Source organism: Trichosurus vulpecula, chromosome 2 (genome assembly GCF_011100635.1).
Source record: "Trichosurus vulpecula isolate mTriVul1 chromosome 2, mTriVul1.pri, whole genome shotgun sequence".
NCBI classification, from domain to species: Eukaryota; Metazoa; Chordata; class Mammalia; order Diprotodontia; family Phalangeridae; genus Trichosurus; species Trichosurus vulpecula.
The window spans coordinates 36,686,870-36,706,290 of record NC_050574.1 but is presented as its reverse complement, the minus strand read 5'-3'; the positions used below and the strand labels follow the sequence as shown (position 1 = coordinate 36,706,290).

The 19,421-nt window shown below is 53.2% G+C and overlaps 3 protein-coding genes across 3 annotated transcripts; all 3 read left to right on the top strand.

Annotated features, from left to right (window-relative positions):
• The first annotated feature begins 210 nt into the window (after nt 1-210).
• On the top strand, nt 211-5,030 carry BLVRB (biliverdin reductase B). The gene is made up of 5 exons (XM_036747884.1): nt 211-397; nt 2,548-2,712; nt 2,852-2,941; nt 4,191-4,319; nt 4,702-5,030. Exons 1-5 carry the CDS (start codon nt 319-321, stop codon nt 4,860-4,862), a joined length of 624 nt encoding a protein of 207 aa, XP_036603779.1. The 5' UTR covers nt 211-318; the 3' UTR covers nt 4,863-5,030.
• Nucleotides 5,031-8,192: 3,162 nt separating this feature from the next.
• On the top strand, nt 8,193-11,062 carry SERTAD3 (SERTA domain containing 3). The gene is given in 3 exon segments (XM_036746502.1): nt 8,193-9,762; nt 9,765-10,094; nt 10,097-11,062. Coding segments are annotated over 3 exon segments (690 nt in total). The 5' UTR covers nt 8,193-9,608; the 3' UTR covers nt 10,303-11,062.
• A 1,786-nt stretch (nt 11,063-12,848) lies between these two features.
• Nucleotides 12,849-15,269, top strand: SERTAD1 (SERTA domain containing 1). The gene is made up of 2 exons (XM_036745667.1): nt 12,849-13,295; nt 14,273-15,269. Exon 2 carries the CDS (start codon nt 14,277-14,279, stop codon nt 14,940-14,942), a length of 666 nt encoding a protein of 221 aa, XP_036601562.1. The 5' UTR covers nt 12,849-13,295; nt 14,273-14,276; the 3' UTR covers nt 14,943-15,269.
• Nucleotides 15,270-19,421: the final 4,152 nt, after the last annotated feature.

The window sequence follows — 19,421 nt, the reverse complement described above, 5'->3', positions numbered from 1 at the left end:
GTAGAGGATCTCTCTGAGTGAGCTACCAGCTCTGTGCCTTCGCCAGATGCACACCAAGGAGAGGGCTGTGTCTACTGCAGGGACCTTTAAATTAAAACCGGAGGGCTAGCGAGGACGACCTGCCTGCCCAACTGTGGGCGGGCTGGGAGGAGGGGGGCGTGTCTAGAGGCGGGGTCTCCTCGCTGGCCCGCCTCCCCAGGGGGTGGGAGCCTGCAGCCAGAGTTCGGGTCTTTAGATCCGGGTCTATGGTTTCGCAGCGAGGCGCGGAATTCTCTGTGGTTTCTGTCCCTCCAGACTGGATCCCCGGCCTCTGGCAGCATGAACATCAACAAGATAGCGATCTTTGGAGCCACCGGCAGAACCGGGCTCGCCACCCTGGCACAGGCGGTGCAAGCAGGCATGGGGCATGGGACCTGGGGGTGCAGGGTCACGTGAATGGGGTACAACATAGAGGACTCTGTGGAGGTGCAGAGAAGGCTGTGGGGCTCTGAAGGGCTAGACGAAAATGGTGTGGGGCGTGAAAATTGTCACGGGGGGCATGGAGAGGGGACACAGGGAGAGGGCACACCGAGGGGGAAGCTGAGGGGTATAAAGATTTGCACAGGCGCAAAATACAAAAGGCTGCGGGTGGGGGATGGGGGTGGGATTGTTGTTCGTCCTTTGCTCTCAGAAAGGACCAGGACACCAGGGAGGTGATGCCATGACATGCAAGTGAATTGGATTTAAATGGTGAGGGGAGAGGGCAAAGGGGATTCTGAGGAAGAGAATGGATGAGGCATAGGATTTGGAGGATAGCAGGAACATGCACAGGGGCCCCAGGGAAGATATGGGGATGGGGCACAGGGGGTTCTGAGGGAACTTGGAAATGAGGTGCAGGATAGGACACTGGAGACTCTGGGGCACAGGGGACTGAGAGTGGGATCAGGAGGCTCTGATGGAGACATGAGGATGGAACCAGAGTCAAGGGGATTCTTTAGGGTTCTTTGTGGGGCACATGGGGGTAGGGCACAGAGACAAAGCTGGGTCATAGGGAATATTTGGTTTTCTTGAGGGAGGACTATGAGCAGAAGTCCACATGGGGGCCCTAACACTATCTCCAGCACGAGACATAATAATTTCATAAGGGCAGCCTCTGGAATGGGACACCCCAGGGCTACAGCTTCAGCCTGGGCCAGGAGGAGAGCCTGGATCTGGAAGGGAGAGGACTGAGTGGGGACCTTGGTGGCCCCAGCTAACGACACCAGCTCCCTGCCTGGTCTGGGCCCCATAGATAGACCACCTGGTAGCATGGAGACAAGTTAACTGACCCAGATGGTGAGAGAGATAACAGGATATCTGAGGGCCCCACATGGGTGGGTGGGGGTGCCTCTGGCATCCCTCCTCCTCCCAACCTGGGCATCCTCCCCAAGCAATACTCCAGCCCAGAGAATCACTCCTCCCAGCCCCCAGCGTCCAAGGAACCCCCTTTGTGACATGTGATAGGGAGAGGGGGCAGAAAGAAAGAGGAGATATTCTTGCTGACTAGGATTTCGGGAGTAGGGGGGCAGTGTAGAGAGGTCAGGAAGTTGGGACTTGCTGAGTCATTCCTCTCCCAACTTCCTCCTGCCCCCGGCTTCCTCCCTCCCTGCTGCTCACTATTGGGATTACACCCTGGGAGAGCACACAAAAGGGTCTGGCAGGCTGGACATCTTGATGTCCCTGGGTCTTCGTTTCCCAAATCTCTATAATAAGGACAACAGCAGCTTCTGTTGCAGGGGGAGCCCGTGTCTTGCAGCTGGAGCTGGAGCTCCAACATATACTCATCAGACAGTCCACCGAGCCTCAGTTTCCTTTTTTTGTAAAATGTGGATAGTAGTACCTGTCCTGCCTCCTCTCAGGGCAGCTGTGAGGAAAACCTGCTTGGTGTAGGTGACAAGGGAGAGAATTCTGGATTTGTGGTGTTCAGTTCAGATCCTTGCCTTCTGTTTCGTACTTGCATTATTTACCTCCCCAGGGAATTAGGATCATGGGATCCTAGAACCAGACCTGGAAAGGACCTCAGAGGCCATCTAGTCCAACCCCTTCATTTTACATATGAGGAAACTAAGGCAAACAGGTTAAGTGATTTGCCCAAGGACACCTTGGTAATAAAAGTGTCAGAGGTAGCATTTGAACCTAGGTGCTCCAACTCCAAATCCAGGGCTCATTTCCATCGTACTAACCTTGCCTCTCATGTTTTGGTGTGCTAAAATTCTGCATGAAGCCTCTTCCAGGCCTCCTTAATCTGAATGCCACTCCTGATTTATCCTGTCTATAGCTCATTTGTACATCCTTGTTTGCATGTTGTCTCCCCTATTAGGGACCCCGTTAGATACTGAGCTCCCTGAAAGCAAGCCTTTTCTTTTACCTGTCTTTGTATCCTTGGCATAGTGACTGACGTACAGTATGTGATTAACAAATTCTTGTTGGTTGACATTGGGCCATTCTAAGATGCAGAGTCCCAGGTTCCTAATCCCTAGACAACGCCTGACCTCTCCATCTCTCTTGTTGTTTCTCTTCCATCTGTAGGTTACCAAGTGACAGTGCTGGTGAGGGATATCTCCAAGCTACCCTCTGATGGTCCCCAGCCAGCCCGGGTGGTGGTGGGTGATGTCCTGCAAGCAGACAACGTGAATGAAACTGTGGCAGGGCAGGATGCTGTCATTATATTGCTGGGCACCGGCAGTGACCTGAGTACTGAACCTCCCCTGTGCCCCCGGCCTGTCCCTGTGCCCCGGCCCCCTCAGCCACCACCCCCCCCACCACCTCCACCGCTCCCACTGCCTCCACCCCCTCCAACCAGTGACCATCACTCTCTGTCCTCCCCTCCAAGGTCCCACCACCGTGATGTCAGAGGGCACCCGGAACATTGTGGCCGCCATGAAGGCCCATGGCGTGGACAAGGTCGTGGCCTGCACCTCGGGTGGGTGGAGTGGGTACCTTGAGCATTACCAAGGCATTAACCCCAGCCTGGAAACCTGGCCCAGCCTGGGCCATAGCTAGCACAGAGACGAATGGGGGTGGGTGGGGGAAGGATTGGAAGATGTAGGGGATCTGAGAAAGGTCATGAGTGGCCTCCTCAAATCTGGACTGAGGGGGTCCAGAGGAAAGCAGCCAATTTGGAGAGATGTCTGGAAACCATGCCAGGTGACTGAACTGGGGATATTTAGCTGGAATAGAAGCGACTTAGGAGGACTATCTTCCAGGATTGGCTAGACCTAGAGTCAGGAAGACTTTAGACATTTACTAGTTGTATGACCTTGGGCAAGTTGCTTAACCGGTTTGCTTCAGTTTCCTTACCTGTAAAATGAAGATAATAATATTACCCACCTCCCAGGGTTGTTAGGAGGATCAAATGAGATACTGTTTGTAAAAGCACTTATATTGTCTGGCACACAGTAGGTACTGTAAATGTTAGCTATTATAATTATCCTTATCAAGTGAGATAATATTTGTAAAGCGCTTATCATAGTGCCTGGTACATAGTAGGTATTTTATAAGTGTTACTCATCTTCATCGTCATCATCATCATTATCAAATGAGATAATATTTGTAAAGCGCTTAGCACAATGCCTGGCACATAGCAAGTGTTATATAAAAATATTAGCTATAATTATAATTACTGTATTGTGAAAGAGGGATTAGACTTATTCTGTTTGCCCCTAGAGGGGAAAATTAGGAGCCTTGGGTAGGAAAAGCTTCAGAGAGGCAGATGCCGACTCAACATCAGAGCAAACAAACAAGCAAAAATTCCCTAAGGAAGACGTGGAGAAAACCCGAACAGTATGAAAAAGTGTGCAACTAGTGGACACAACATACCCTCATCAAATTTCTATCTAAATTTACACATAAAAACTCATTGTGATAGAACACAAACCTGAGCCAAATTATTTAGGTGTTAAGATAGCAAAGGCTTTTTGTCTTCTTGTATTTCTATAATTTCTTTATGAATTAAAAACTGCTAAAAAAAAATTCTCTAATGGGGCGGGGGGGGGGGGGGAGGGACTGCCTAATGATGAGAGCTATCCAGAAGTGAGATGGGTTATCTCCAGAAGGAATGAGTTCCCTGTCACTAGAAGTCCTTAATAGATGACGTATGACCACTCCTCGGGGTATTGGGCCAGGGTTATCTACTCCATTCTGTAACACTGTCCCCTTCTTGCTCTCTGCAGCTTTCCTCTTGTGGGACCCAGCTCAGGTCCCTGCCCGGCTCCAGGCAGTGACCGATGACCACATCCGTATGCATAAACTGCTGTTGGATTCCGGTCTACACTACGTGGCTGTGATGCCCCCGCACATTGGTTTGTGGCTTCAGGAGGGGGGGTCCTGGGCTCTTCCTTGTTCATACCTACTTAAGGATGTCCCTTGAGTGAAAAAAAAGAGTTCTTAAGTTCATCAGGTGACCTCCAAGGCCCTTTCCAACTCTGGGATTCGGTGGTTGGTTCATGCCCTGGCTGTGCCCTCAGTCAACTGTGTGACCTTGGGGCTTTAGTTTCCCCAACTGTAAAGAGAGAGCGTCTCAGTTGGCTCTGAGTCGTCTATGAGCCAAAGTCCTGGTCTCCAGGAGATGCCTTCATTCCGAACCCAGAGAACATCCATCCATCCATCCCCCTTCCTAGACAGGACAAGAGAGAAAAGGGAAGTTGAACTTCAACATGCTTTCTCCTTCTCTTCCCATTGCAGCTGGGGACCAGCCACTGACAGGAGCCTACAATGTGACTGTGGATGGACGGGGTCCCTTCAGAGTCATCTCCAAACATGACCTGGGACACCTCATGCTTCGATGCCTCACCACAACTGAGTATGATGGACATATCATCTACCCTTCCCATCAGTATACCTAGGAGAATGTGGAATCCGTACCATGAGCCTAGCCCCAACCCAGCCCGACCACGGGTGAGAAGGAGCAGCGCTTGGTCCTGTCCTTTGGAAGCAGGGATAGCCCATTGCTGAGTGGGGCTATGGGAGGAAAGCAGCAAACAGAACAATAAAAGATCCTGTAGTACCAAGTACTGAGTGATACAGACTCCTAGACTTTCCTACTTTCCTTCTCTGTGTATATGTATGTCTCTGTCTCTGTGTGTCTCTCTCTCGCCCTTCTTCCTGCCTCTTTCTCTCCCTCTTTGTCCATGTAGCACCCCTCTGGTTTATTTCTAATACTCGTTCTGCAGGGTTGGGTTTTCAGAGGGGCAGCTGCTATCTCAGGTTCTGCGAGGTAACCCTGTGGGTCTTTTCTCCTTACACTCTAACTCACAAGCCCCAGTAACCATCTGTAGGCTTAATTAGCGTTTTTAAAAAGGTATTGATGAAGATAGTGTGGTAAAAACAGTAAGTATATAACATTCCCCCCCCAAGCTTGGGGTTCACTCTCCCACAAATACAAAGTCTATAGGAAGCGTAAGCTCAAATTTCTGGGTCTGCTAGATTGTTTGTGGGACAGACCACACACAATTCCTAGACCTGAAGGGCATGGTAGTGCTCACGTCCGAAGCTCCTAGGCTGTGATCCTCTCCCCTTGCCAGGGTGAGGGACTGTCTGTGTATTCACGTGGGCCTGGAATGTGTGTCCCTGAGCACTCAGTGGTGCCTCAAATTCTGTGGAGCCAAGGAACTCTCTGCTGGATAGAGCATCTCCCTCTGGGCAAGTCCAGGGGAGGGATGTGGCTGATGGAGCCGGGAAAGGAGAACCGCTTTCTCTGCCGCCCCCACCCCCCAGCAGGGGTCTCAAGCCACAACTCAGGATTCAGCAGTGCCTTAAACTTTTTAGGGTTTCGCTTTTTGAAGTCCCCTGAGGCTGGCTAATTTGTTTTCTGGTCAAACCCGATTGTTCTCTTCCGGACTCAATTTGAAAACAGTCAGTTTAACACCTCATTAATACTTTGGGAATACATGGGGGAGGGATAACAGAATAACTTTCTCCTTCCCTTACGTCTGACTTCTTCCCTACATTTGTCTCTCTTCACCTGACTTTCTTTCCTTTTCTGACTCAACTCACCTCGCTGAGTCTCTCTCCTGTCTTTCGTCTCCTATCTCTCCTTCCTTGTTTTTACTTCCTGGTCTATATCACCCCCCTTGTTGATGTATCTGTCTCTCTTTGCGTGTGTCTCTCTCTCTCCTCTCCTATCTCCTCTGTCTCTGTCGCAATGTCTGTCTGTCTGTCTCTCTGCCCTTTCCCTCTGTCTCTCCTGTCGCCTGTCTGTCCGTTCCTCCCCTCCTCCCCTTTCCCTCTGTCTCTTTGGTTTCTCTCCCTGTTCTGATACCTTGGTCTGTGTCATTTCATTTGTTGGTATCTATATCTCTTTCCTTCTGTCTCTCCTTGTCAATGTCTCTCTCCTTTCCACTCTCCTCCCTGTGTTGACTTCCTGGTCTATCACTTTGCAGGTGGTTCCTTTGGTCTCTCCACGTCTATCTATCTCTCCTTTCCTCCCTCTTCTCCATTCCCGTCTGTCTCCCTCTCTGTTTCTCCTCTTCTCGCCTACCTGTCTCAACTCTTGTCTCTCTCCCCTCTCCAATCTATCTCTCCCTCCATCTGTCTCCATCTCTTTATTAGTTTCCATTCCCTCGGGTACCTGGCTGTATGTGTGCGTGCACGTGTGCGTACACGTTTGGGATGTGCGTACACGTGTGGGGTGTGCGTGAGAGATAGCAGAGCAGAGCAGGGAGCCCCGCCCAGGACAGATCTAGTCCCTTCCCCAACCTCTCATGCCACCAGGGCTGGGCCTCGGGGAGTCCGAAAAGGCAAGATCCTGGTCGCCATGGCGACCCCAAGCTTCTTCCCCTCCCCCGCCTCTGGCCCTTCTGATTGGCTGCAGGCGGGGCTTTGGACAGCTGAGTTAGCCGCCTCTTTACGCCTGCGTTGTAGACACCGCCAAGTGCCAGTAGGCGGAGTCGGGCGGGGTCCTCTTTCCGCCAGCCCGAGCGAAAATAACTCTTTTCTCCTCCCTACGTCACCTCCTCCCTCCGGGCTTTTAGTTGGCCCAGGGAGGAGGGGCCCGCACCGACCCCCGGGAGGCTGGACTGGGAGGCTAGTTAGTTTGACAGTCACGCGACTCAGGTCTTTAAATGGCCCGGAGCGCAGATAGGAGAGGGGAGGAATGAGTGAAGACCGCATCACCTGTAGTCGGAACGGTAGCCTCACCCAGCCAATCAGCGAATGGCGCGGGTGAGGCTTTAGCCAGTCTCTGAGAGGGGCCGGGCTGTTGGCGGGGCTGCCTGGGTGTGACAAGCACGGGCTCCAGGCCCCTGCCCCGCCTCCAGTCCGGAGCCATGGAGCCCGGATCGATGAGCTGGAGTCGGGGTGGACGGGGTAGGAGGAGGAGGAGGCAGGGACACCCCGTGGACTAGAGCTGCCAGGACGAGGCAAGAAAACTTCGGGGATGGAGGCGAGAGGGTCGAGAGGACTAGAGATCTAGGAGAATCAGACCAGGTCTTAGAGCCCTAGATCAGAGTCGGAAGGGGGTGGTGGTGGTAGTGGTAGTGATGTCAATTCAGACTCTGCAAGGTGTAGAGATCTGGCTTCGGACGCCGATGGGGAAACTGTAGATAACAGCCCTTTTTAAAGGGCAGCGTGCTGTAGTGAGATTGGAATTGAGGAGACCTGGGTTCAAATCCCAGTCTTTTCTCCAATACGTAACTAGCTGTGTGCCTACATGTATCCTAACCTTTGAGTCCCAAGTTTTCCCGCCTGTGAAATGGAGATAATGGTTTTTATACTGCGGAAATGTAGGACGTTATTCAAACGTGTGAGCTATTATGGATCAAACTAGAGCTGCCAGGAGGAGGCAGGTTTCTCCGGGGCTGGAGACGGGGGTCGAGAAGACTGGAGATCTGGGAGAATCAGACCAGATCTTAGAGCCCTGGGAGGTCAGAGTCAGAAGTGGCCTTACCTGGGAGAGAGGAGAAGGAAATGAAGGGGCCTCTTTCTCCTACCCCCACTCTTACGGACCCAGGGGCTGGTGTCTCTGCTTAAGCTCCCCAGTTCTCACCCAAAAGAACCTCGGAATTTTTCTGTAGCAATAGTCTGGAGTGGGGGTGGGTGACTGGGGAATTTCGGAGAGTGGGGAGGAGCTCCTGCTACATTTTTGTATAAGTGTGATGTTTTTTTTTCCTTCTTAAAAACAGTTTAGAGAGGGGCGGAGCAGCCTGGGGCCCCAGAAGGCTGAAGATGGAGTGGCCTTCTGGGAGTTGTAGTCCACTACCTGAATAGTTACATTCTCCCTTCCCTGAAAGAGAACCCGCACTCAGTTCCCTAATAGCCTCGGGGAAAGGAAAGGAACCAAACCTCCCTGGGCGTGGCTTGGAAAAGATGAGGCCGTCTGATTGGAGGATAGGCCAAAATGGGCGTTGTCTGAACGTTTCTAAGACCGGAGGGGTGGAGCAAGATAGTACACTCTCGGAGGTGCTTAGCCCTGAGGGTGTGGCAGCCCCTGGGGCACGTATGAGTCCTTTGCATATCTTTGCTAAACTAATCCTTTCCATTTTTTGAGGCTTGTCCAGTGAGAATCTAGAGAACTGGTTTCTAGTCTTGAATTGTCAGTGAATGACTTCGAGCAAGTTCCTTCCCTTTCTCTGTCCCTCTGTTTCCCTCTCTGTAAAATGAGGGGACCCTACCACAAAGTGATCCCCGGGTAATCAAAGTCCTGGAATGTCAGAATCATAGACCCTAGAAGGGACCTTAAAAATCATCTTTTTTTACAAATGAGGAAACTGAGACCCAGAAAGGTCTGCTTATTACTCACAAGTAGTGACAGAGTATTTAAATGGAGGCCCAAACAAAGGGGGGAGGGGAGGACTGATTACTGAGATATTAAAAGGATGAGGGCCAAAAAAAAAGGATAAGGGCCTTCTATCTCATTGGCAAAAGGAACTCCTAGAAGACCCAGTGGGTACCTGATGGACTGGGTATCAGAGAGACCAGGGTTCAAATCCTACTACAGACAAGTGTCTGTGGGCAAATCATTGAACTGCTCAGCCTGAATTTCCTCATTTGCAAAATGGAAAATGTTTAGACTGGATGGCTTACAGTCTCTTCATTCCTTTCCAGGTCTCAGTTCATGATCCCAAGTGAAGCTATTCCCTCTACCCATGCAGGTCAGCTCCTCCTCAGCAATTTAGAGAGGGGCAGAGCAGCCAAGAGCTAAGAGTTACCAAAAGCATTAAAAAGTTAAGTGGCTTACCCAGGGTCCTACCATAGGTACTGTCTGAGGTAGGATTCAAACCCAAGATTCTGGTTTTGAAGCCAGCTCTCTCTACCCACTCTCATACTATAATAATATAAAACCAAAATCCTCTGCATTTCCCAAATTTATTTTTGAGGATAAAACAATAGGGCATCTCTAAGCTTTCCTGGCCAAGTTCAGTTCATTCTATCAGTGTTCAGAAGAGGGCCCTCACAGAGTCTCCAATCCAACCCCATCATTTTTCTAGAGGGACGAAAGTAGGGCTTAGAGTTGGTCTTATGGGAGACACCATAATAAGTCAGTGGCAGAGGCTCGTCTAGGGCCCAGGGCTCTTTGGGGCCCCTTTGCAGTAGGAGTCCTGTGGGTACAAGCAGGGCCTCCTAACTCCTGTCCCCCCTCCCATCAGGGGACAATGGTGGTTGGCGTGAAGCGAAAACACCCAGATGATCACTGAGATCCAGAAGAGGTGGAGGCTGGGAAGGAGTCCCAGGAACAGGCCCCCTTCTCCAGGTCCAACCTAGGCTAGACCCTACTTCGACTTTCAATGGACAAATTCCAGCTAGGTCCCCCAGCCTCTTGAGGCAAGTGCTCATCACAAACACCCTGAACTACATCAGGGAAAAGATGAAGCTGGAGAGGAGCCCAGCCCCACCCCAGGAACCTGGGTTGGAGCTGCTTTTACCTTTGACTGCCTAGTCTGCCAACAACTTCCTCAGGGAGCTGGAGGTGATCCTGGGCTTAAGAGCCACACAAGACTGCTGTGAGCCCCCAGACCTGAGTTGTAGCACTACTTCTGCCCCTGATCTGTTGAGTGATAGCAAGCAAATACCTTCCCCTCTTAAGGCCTCAGTTTCCCCATCTGTCAGAGTTGAAGAGCCTGCCCTGGGCAGCTTTGAGATCATAGTGACAGGTGCCTTGAAGACCTGGTTCCTGATGACTTCTTCCCTGACCCTGATACTGACACCTCAGATGTGGAAAGAGATCCTTGGCTCTCACCTTCTGCCATTGCTCCCTCCTCTGGGGCAGCCTGCTCCCTAAGGCATCCTAAGACTGAATGGGACTGGACTGAACTGGACCATATCTTGGAAATCATCAAGGGGTCGTAAGACTGAACCTTTCCCTTCAGATACTTGCTCACCTCTGGAGAGTTTCAAGAAAGTGGTCTCCAAAAATTTCATATCTCAGGAACCTGGGGTGAAGCTTCTTAGTCACAGCCTCATCAGCTCTTCTGCCCTAGTCTCAGTGCCTGCTGATGGCAGAAAACCAGAATGTATCTCTCTTTCCTGATGGCTTGATAGAACTCTGCTCCCCCTGCCTTCATCTTCCCACAGCTGGAGCTGCTGTCATGGAATCCCTCCTTCTCTCCACCCTATCACCCTGACTGGCCTATGGTGTGCTGGGGCCAAGCACTCTGGGGCTGCTGTTCCTACTTGTTAGCCTTTTGGGTCTCCTGGGAGCCTGGTCCCCAGGTACTCCCTGGTTTTTCCCCTTGATTTGGCTTCAGACTGGATGAAGAACCTGGCTTCAGGGTTGAGTAACTGCCTGGGGGAGGAAGGGGGCAGGGCAGGGCTGAAAGCCAGGAGCCTGGGCCTCTGGGGAGACAAAGTCCAAATTGCAAGGAGGAGGGGCTCTAGACCAACCCCCCCTCCCCTCCCACCCAACTCCCAAGGTTGACAGGTATGGAAACAGTAAGAAGTCACATCTTCTTCCTCCTCTCCACCCCAGGGCCTGCATAACTGTGAACCCCCCTCCTTTGTCTGCTCCTTTGTACTTGGTCACCCCCTCCCTTACCCAAAGTGGCTTTGTTGAAGTGCAATAGGGATACAGGGATCTTTATCTGTGGTCATGCCTTCCCCACCCCCCTAATTCTACAACCACCTATTTCACCTTTTTTTGTGTGTGTGTGAGTAAAACTTTCAAATTCCATAATGTCCCTTTAATCCGTTCTTCTTCCCATCATGCTTTTGGCCTGGAACTTCTGGTGGGTAGGAACAGGTGGCCTGCCATATAAGGCCAGGGGTCAGGTGTTTCTCCTTTCTCCACCAGGCCCTCCCTGCCTTTAGGGCTACTCCTGGGTGGGGGGCGGGGCTGGTCAGTTAAGACTTAGTCTTGGAAGTTGGGAGGGGTCTTAGACATCTTGTCAAGCCTCTACATCTTAGAGAGGAGGAAATTTAGGCTGGGAAGGGGAAGAAACTTACCTTTCTTCTCAAAGAGTGGACCCCTGGGGAGCCCCTGGAACCCTTTCTGGAGGTCTTCAATATCAAAACTATTTTCATGATAATACTAAGATGTTTCAATTTCTAACATGGTAGATAGAAATTGATACTGGACAAACAAAAGCTCTTGGGGAGGTGTGTGGCTCCTGAATAATTTCTAAGAATGGAAAAGGGTCCTGGAACCCAAAAGTTTGCCACATCGGGGTGTACAAAATACAGGAGGAAATTCTTTTCTTCTGTTGGGGGAGAGGGGCTTTGTGGAAGGGTCATGACGGGCTCTGGCTTAGTGCTTCCTTTCTTCTAACTCTACTCCTCCTTATTTGGGAGCACAGCCCCAGGAGCTGGCCCTCAAAGCAGGGTCCTGAGGTGAGTTTGCTCAACTGTGGGGAGATCATGGCTCCCTTCTCTGCTGGGTTGGACCAGCTGGGGAGTTCTGCGGGATTCTCTCTCTCTCTCTCCCTCCGCCCCCCCCCCCCCATCTCTCTCTCTCTCTGTCTCTCCTCTCTCTCTCTCTCTCTCTCTCTCTCTCTCTCTCTCTCTCTCTCTCTCTCGTGTGTGTGGTAGAATACGATCTGGACACTCCTGAGAAAGCTGGCTGGCTGGGCCCCTTCCACCTGCCCCACCCACCCTGGGGCCCTGTTTGCTCCTCCCTCCCTGGCCCCAAGACTACGTTTTCTCCCCCTGATAAAGCCCCCGAGGTGCCCCAGCTTCGGAGCCGCAGGTCGCGCTGGCTCATTTTCTTTTAACTTTCGTTTCTGTGCCGAGGGCAGGCCTTCCTCTCCTTCCCCCCACCCCGTCCCGCTGTTCCCCTCTGTCTGGGCCTCCCTCATCTGTTCCCCAGCTGCCAAGAAGTTCGGGACGGACAGGGCTCTGCTCAGCTGCTTGGAATCGCCCAATGGCAGAGCCCCAACGATCTCGAGAGCTCAAGCCTCTCCTCAATTCAGAGCGACACGGGTCCACAAGAGGGAAGCGTCCTAAGAGTCTGGGCCTGCAAAAGCCCATCTGGTACAGCCCTGATATTACAGCAGAGGCCAAGAAAAGTGACTGGTCAAGGTCACACAGGTCTGCCTTGCCAGGAGCCGAGCCTAAACTCAACTCCGGGCCTCGGAGCCCCCGGGCATTTTCCATTTTGGCCCACCGAGTTGGTCAGAAATCAGTGGTCCCAGAGACCTAGACTCTCCCCCCAGGAGTTCTCCTCCCCACCCCCAGAAGTCGCTCTAGCTAGCTTTTTAAGGCAGCCGGGTGGGGGAGGGGGAGGGGGCTCTGCAATTTCCCCCAGGCCCTTTCCGTCCAGATTCCGGGGGCCAGAGTCTCTGTGACAAAAATGCGGGGGGAGGAAGATGGCCCGGGGGTGGGGGGCGGCTAGCTAGACAGGTGCATGTGGGGCTCTTGTCAACCCAAGCAAGAACCCAGCCCCTCTGGGGGGAATGGGGGACAATCAGTTTTTCCAGCTCCTTCAGCCCTTTCCTCAAAGCCCAAGAACAGACCTCCGCCCTCGCCGACCTCCCTAGCCCAGAAAGAGACAGCTGAGACCGAGTACACACGGGTTGGCCAACTAGCGAGTGCCCCCGTCCCGGGCCTCCCAGCCTCGGGAATCCAGTTCTCGGAGCCCGGGCTCCTGGTTGGCCCCGCCTCCCCTCCTCACCCTGCCCCTCGCGGAAGCGAACCAATCCCGCGCTCCAGGGGCGGAGCCTCCGAGGGGCGGGGCAGAAGCGGAGGAAAGTAGCAACCCCCCGACCGCGCTCCGGAGCCAGTGCAGCTTCTAGCGACCCAGGGGCCAGCTGCGGGAGGAGCGAGGGAGCGAGCGATGCGGTCGCCCCGGCCGCTTTCTGATTGGCTGCTGGTGGCGTCGCGGACCCTCTGATTGGCAGCTGACTAGCCGGGTATGTAAATGAGGCGAAGGGGAAGGGGGGAGGGGGGGGCAGGCTTTGGGGGCCGGAGAGTGGATCGCCGTCCCGGGCGCGTCCGATCCCCGGGCGGCGTCCGATGCTCGCGCCGCGGCCCCCGGGGCGCCAGGCCTGGGCTGGCGGGGGCTGCTGCCGCTGCCGCTGGCGCCTGCTCGGGCCTCGGGTGAATCACGCCCCAGCCCCGGGGAAGGGGAAGGGGAAGGGGGCGGGGCGCGGGGGCGCCGGCTCCCTGGCTCCGGCTGCGTGACTCACCCGCCCCCGCGGCCGCCGCAGCCGTGCCGGGCCGGAAGCGGGAGCGGAGGCCGGGCGGGGAGCCGTGCCTAGCCGAGCCGGGCTGGGGGCGCCCGCGGGCTGGGGCTGGAGAAGCCGGACCCTCCTCTCCCCCTCCCCTAGCTGGCCCGCCCCGCCCCGGGGGCGTCCGGGTTCTGCCCTTGACTCCTGCTGGGCGAGTCCCATCCTCCGAGCCCCCACCGCCCTCGCCCCCCTCTGTGGAAGCATAGGAGGAGTCCCCTGCGCCTGCCAGGCCAACCCTGAGTTGTACAAGAGAGGAAACTGAGGCCCACGGGGTTGTGACTTGGGATCCTAGTATGAGCTGGAAGGAGCCCCAGGGGCCGTACAGGAGTAGAGGGTCAACCTTTTTGGTGTGCGGGCTCCTGGAGCTGTCCGGTGAAGCCCATGGACTGCTTTCGAGAATAATGTCTTAAAGTGCATGAAATAAAACACACAGAATTTTAAAATTCATCAGTATTGGAATACGGTTGTTAAAATTTTTTAAATGTTCACAGACCCCAGGTTAAGACTCCCTGCATTAGAAGGTCTCCACAACTTTAATTTTCTGGGATTCTTTGTCCCAAGGCATCAGGAGAGGGGTTTTCAGGGTCCTTCGATGAGGGGAACCAAAAGAATGTTCTGAGAAGCCCATTTTCTGACCCCGTATCCCCCTTTCTCCACAGACCCATGTTGTGCAAAGGTGTGAAACGTAAGCGAGAGGAGGAAGAGGAGGAAGACCTGACCTCACAGGACTGGTGGCTAGAGGAGACCACCCCCAGCCCAAGCCCTGAGGAGGGAGCTGGCCCAGCACCCCTGCCCCCCAGTTCTCTCTTCAGCCTGTCTATATTCAAACTCCACCATGGCCTCCGGAGGGGCGAGCCAGATCTCCGCCACCTTGTCCTGGTGGTCAACACTCTGAGGAGAATTCAGTCCTCTATGGCCCTGGAGCCTTCTGCCCCAGAACCCCCTTCTCCGGCTCCTGCTGACCCCTTCCCGGTGGTCCCTGATGCCCCTCTATGCACATCTGTCTCAGCCCTCCTGGATGACCTGAGTCACATTGAGGGCCTCAGTGACACCCAGACAGCCTTTCCCGAAGATGCTCCCCTTAGTCGGCCCCCTGACCTGGGCCTGGATCCTGGCCGGCCGGCTCCTCTGGGGTCCCTGGAGCTCCTTCTGGAGGATGGACTAGAGGGTCTTTTTGATGACATTGACACCTCCATGTATGACTGTGAACTCTGGCCCAACCTTAAAACAGACTCTGGGGAAACAGAGGACAAGATACAGGGACCTGGGCTGGACGTGTCTGAACTAGATTACCTTATGGATGTGCTTGTGGGCACACAGACTTTGTAGGGGGACCAGGAAATGGTTCCCTGCCCCCAAGAGGCCAGAAATGGATGAGCTGCTGGGAGCTCCCCTCCAGGTTACCGACTGTGGAGGGAGGGGGGTCATAAAATTGTGGGGAGGGAAGCGTGAACGGTTTTTAAGATGAAAACAATTAATATATGAAGCAATGTGTCTGTCCCTTGTCTATCTCTTCCTCTTCCCCACCTGTGCATATTTTAAGTGAATTATTGGCCCTTGTTACGTAGCACTTGCTAGGTAGTCTTAGGGCAAGGCTGTTTGCCTCTCTAGGACTCAATTTCCACAACTTTGAAATGAAGAGTTTGGATCCTGTGGTCTCTAAGTCTCAACTCTGTCTCTGATTCTGTGTGGGCTTGAGGAAGCCTCCTAACTTTCTCTAGGCCTTAGGTTCCCTTCTATATGAGGACTGGAATAGATGTATTTCCCTAAGACCTCATGTAGTTCAGACATTCTGTTTTAAGGTCACACAGAATAATATACAATCCCAGAACTAAGAGAGATCTCAATGCTGTAGAATATAGAGGGGGGGATGGAAAGATAGATGGAGCATTAAAGAGCTTTCTATGTGCCAAGTGCTGTGCTAGGTTCTGACAACACAAATACAAGCATGGCAGCCCTCAAAGAGTTTACATTCTAATCATGGAAGATAACAAATATGTTTGTGTTGGAAAGGGAGACTCAAGGCATTGGAAGAGAAGGCAGTAGTTTGGGGAGAGTGGGAGGGATTCATGGCTGGAATCCTTCCCAAATTGCTGGTCCTGCAAAGGAAGTCTCCAGTGAAGAGAGGAATGCCCCTGCATGTGAAGGTGGGAACTGTTTTGTGCTACAGTTTAGGTACACAGTAGGTGCTTAATAAATGTTTGTTGATCAAAAGCCCCCCTACCCCCTTTCCAAGCAAAAATGTCCTTTACTGTAGCTTTTCCCAAACTTTTGGCCTCAGGACCTCTTTATGTTCTTAAAAATTGAAGACCACGCACCCCTTTTGTTTGCTTCTCATGATCCTCAGTTTCCCTAACCAGGAAATGAGGGAGTTGGTTTCTGTGGTTTCTTAAGGGCTGTGGATTGTGGCTATTGATATAACTGTATTAGAAATTAAAGCATCTTGATATTATGATTAAAGTAGTTTGGATCTCAGAGACCCCCTAAAAGGGTCTCCATTCCCTAGCTCCAGGACATTTGGAGAGCCTCAACTCTATTAACTCTAATAAGTGGTCATCCATCCTCCAGGTGGAGATAGCCACTACTTCCTGAAGCTGCCCATCCCACTTTGGGGAAGAGTTATCTCTTATATTAAGCATGATACTCCTTTTCTCTGCTTCAGTAAAGACCTGGAAGTTCTCTGCTATGTCCTAAGGTCCCTTCCAGTTCTCCTACGTTCTAAGCACTTGCCATTAGGAGGCTTCTTCTGGCTGTGACATTCTATGTGCTTACGAGATGGCGCATCTGTCTGTCTCCTGCCTGTGGGAGCTGTGGCTGGGCCACATTCCTCAGGCCACTTAGTCGTTTGGAATGAGCGGGGCTGGGCGGGGTCCCTGCACACTCAGCACCCTGGCACGGGAGCTTGCGTCCTTCCTGGGACTGGGGAGATGGGGGGGGGGGGGTTGGGAGGACGTGGGTTGAGGGCAGAGGGTGGGAGGGAGGAGCTGGGGATGGCCAAAGCCGGAGCCCTGGGGAGAGAAGATGCTTAAAAAGAAACCCTGCACCATAACCTCCAGGCTGGGGTAGAAGGAAGGAAAATGGCCCGACGACTCCAGAAAGGGAAGAGGGTTCCTCCCCTTCTGGCGCCCTCATCTGTGCTCCTGGTCTCCATTGGGATGAGGGCCAGGGAGAAACCTCAGTTCTCTTCTGGGCATGGGGCTGGGGAACTAAACCGAGAAGACACTTAGGTCTCTAAGCAGAATCGAGGGGTTGGGAGAAATACCCTAGTAACAAACATCCCCAACTGAGAGTCTGTGGATCTGGGCTATCCTTGGGACTATAGATGGGCTTGGCCTCAGTTTCCCCATCTGTAAAATACGAGGACTTTACTCAAAGGGGTTTTCAGTCCCTTCCAGATCTAAATGCTATTATCCTCAGGCTGCCTAGGAGCCCCAAACAGGTCCCTTCCTGTCTGGCCAGGCCTGGCCCAACCCTCCACCCTCTACAACGCAGCTTCCTGCCCTGTTCAGGGGAAGGAGGGCGGAGCCAGGGAGCCCTAAGATCTCGCCCCTCCCAGGAGGGAAATGGGCTGGGCCTCAGAGAACCTCTGAGGGCGAGGAATCCTGGGGCAGGCGGAGGACTAGACCCAATCCTCTCTGGCTCTTGTCAAGAGAGTGAACCTTGTTCTTTCTGGGGATTCTCAACTACTCAGTGGTAGGGTTTGAGGGTCATGGGCATTAGAAGAGCCCTTAGAACACCGAAGACTGAATGATGGAGTTGGAGGGGGTGGAGAGGGGATTCTTAGGAATAGACTGTAAGAACCAAGAGGGTCCTTAGAATACAAAAAGTCAGAGCTGAGAGACACCATTGACTCTCTGACCTGGTGGAGTCCTTAGAACAGAAAATGTCAGAGCTGGGAGGGCCTTGGAACAGGGAATGTCAAAACTGGGAGGGGCCTAAGAACAGGGAATGTCAGGGCTGGGAGGAGCCTTAGAACAAGATAGGGCTGGGAGGGGCCTTAGAACAGGGAATGTCAGAGCTGAGAAGGGCTTTAGAATAGGGAATTTGGCGGCAGAAAAGAATTTGGAAGAGCATCCCTTCTAAACCCCTTGTTTTAACAGAGATGGAAACAAGGCCCTAAAAGTGGAGGGATCTGCCCCAGGTCACACAGACAGTAAAGATGAGGCACCTGGGATCTCTCCCCGGCCTCTCCATTACAACAGGCTGCCCTTTAAGAACCGAAGCGCTGCTCACTTCCTCCACAGGCTTTCCCAGTAATCCTCTTTCCACACCTAGGATAGTCCCCTTTTACTCACTTTGTGATCTTGGACATGTCCCATCCCTGAGTCTGTTTCCCTACCTAGAAAAGAAGGTGACTGTCCTGAGGGCCCCTCCTACCCTGCTGCTCCAATGTACTTTGAGCCAAGTCAGGCTACCCATTGTGTTCAGTCCTGCTGTGTCCAGCCCCCCCTTGCACACATTCCCAGAGCCCACACCATTCCTGAGAGAGCCACCCTCCCACCCAGCTCAAAAGGCCTCTGTCCCTGCTAGTCCCCTCCAGCACTCTGAAGTGAATGCCACCAAGCCCCCTTGGCTTCCCACTTTCCCACTGGGGCCTAGTGGATACACTTTCCTGTTAGACTGGAGAAATATTGGATGAAGGAAGAAAGGGGTAGGGCTGAGATAAGACTTGGAGATCTCTGAGGACAGAGGGCCTGGCTTCTGTGGGGATGCTCAGGGGAGAGACAAGACTGAGCAGATATGAAGGGCAGGATTGAGGGGTGTGCCGCAGGAGATAAGCCAGGGCCTGTGGCTGGCTCTGGCCAGGCTGAACCAGAGAGAGCTGTTAAGGTGGAAGGTGGATGTACCCGAATGGCCTTTCCCATCCCTAGCCCGGTGCCCACAGGCAGGCTGTCCCCAGGCTGGTTGGAAGTCCCCTATCCCCACATCCCCTCCCTTCCCCTCCCCTCCGCCGGAAGTCCTGTGTTTACAGAGATCCTTGGCCTGCTCCTTCCCCTACCTACCCCTTCCCCAAACCCTCCCCATCCCAAGACTGCTCCCTATGCTTAGCCTAACTCTACCCTGCCAGGCCCTCTGATCTCAGTCTTTTCCCTAAATAGAGTTGGGTCTTTGAGGCTCTGTTCCATGGCTGTCCCAAAGGCCACCCAGTGTGGAGCAAAGGATTCTCTGTACACCCTGATAGCCAAAGAAAGCTGGGATCCAAGGCTCCCCTGGGGCCCCCTGGGGCCCTGTGAAGGCCCAGGCAGCTGGCCATTGCCCCCTCCTTTTGCCCCATCCCCAGTACCTCCCTACCATGGGGGCTCAGTGCCAGGGTCCAGCCTGGCTGCCTGCCCGAAGGTTATTTCCTAAAGCTCAGCAAATTCCAACTTCCCCATTGGTGGCTGGGAGTAGGCAGGGAAGGAGGGGGATGGGGCATTTTTAGGGGAGGAGGGGGAGAAATGTTTTCTTTCTCTCTTATCTCCCCCCCATACCAAGGGAAGGGAACTCAGAGTCCCTGTCCCTACCAATTTCCATAGGACCCCACCGAAGACAAAGATATTCCTAGGGAACCAGGAAGCCGGGGCTCAGGGAGTACCATCAGAGCCAACCTAGTGGACCAGGAATCCACAGACCTGGGTTCTGGTCCTGATTCTGCTGGTGGTTAGTCCTGTGTCCTTGTGCAAGTCCCAAGCTGTCTGGGCCTTGAGTACCTCATCTGTATGATGAAAGGCTCTGCCTGGAGGGTCTCTAAAGGTCCTTCCAGGATTGACCTTCTATCTTCTGTGTTCTAAGGTCCCTCCAACTCGGATCATTCTATATTCTATTAGG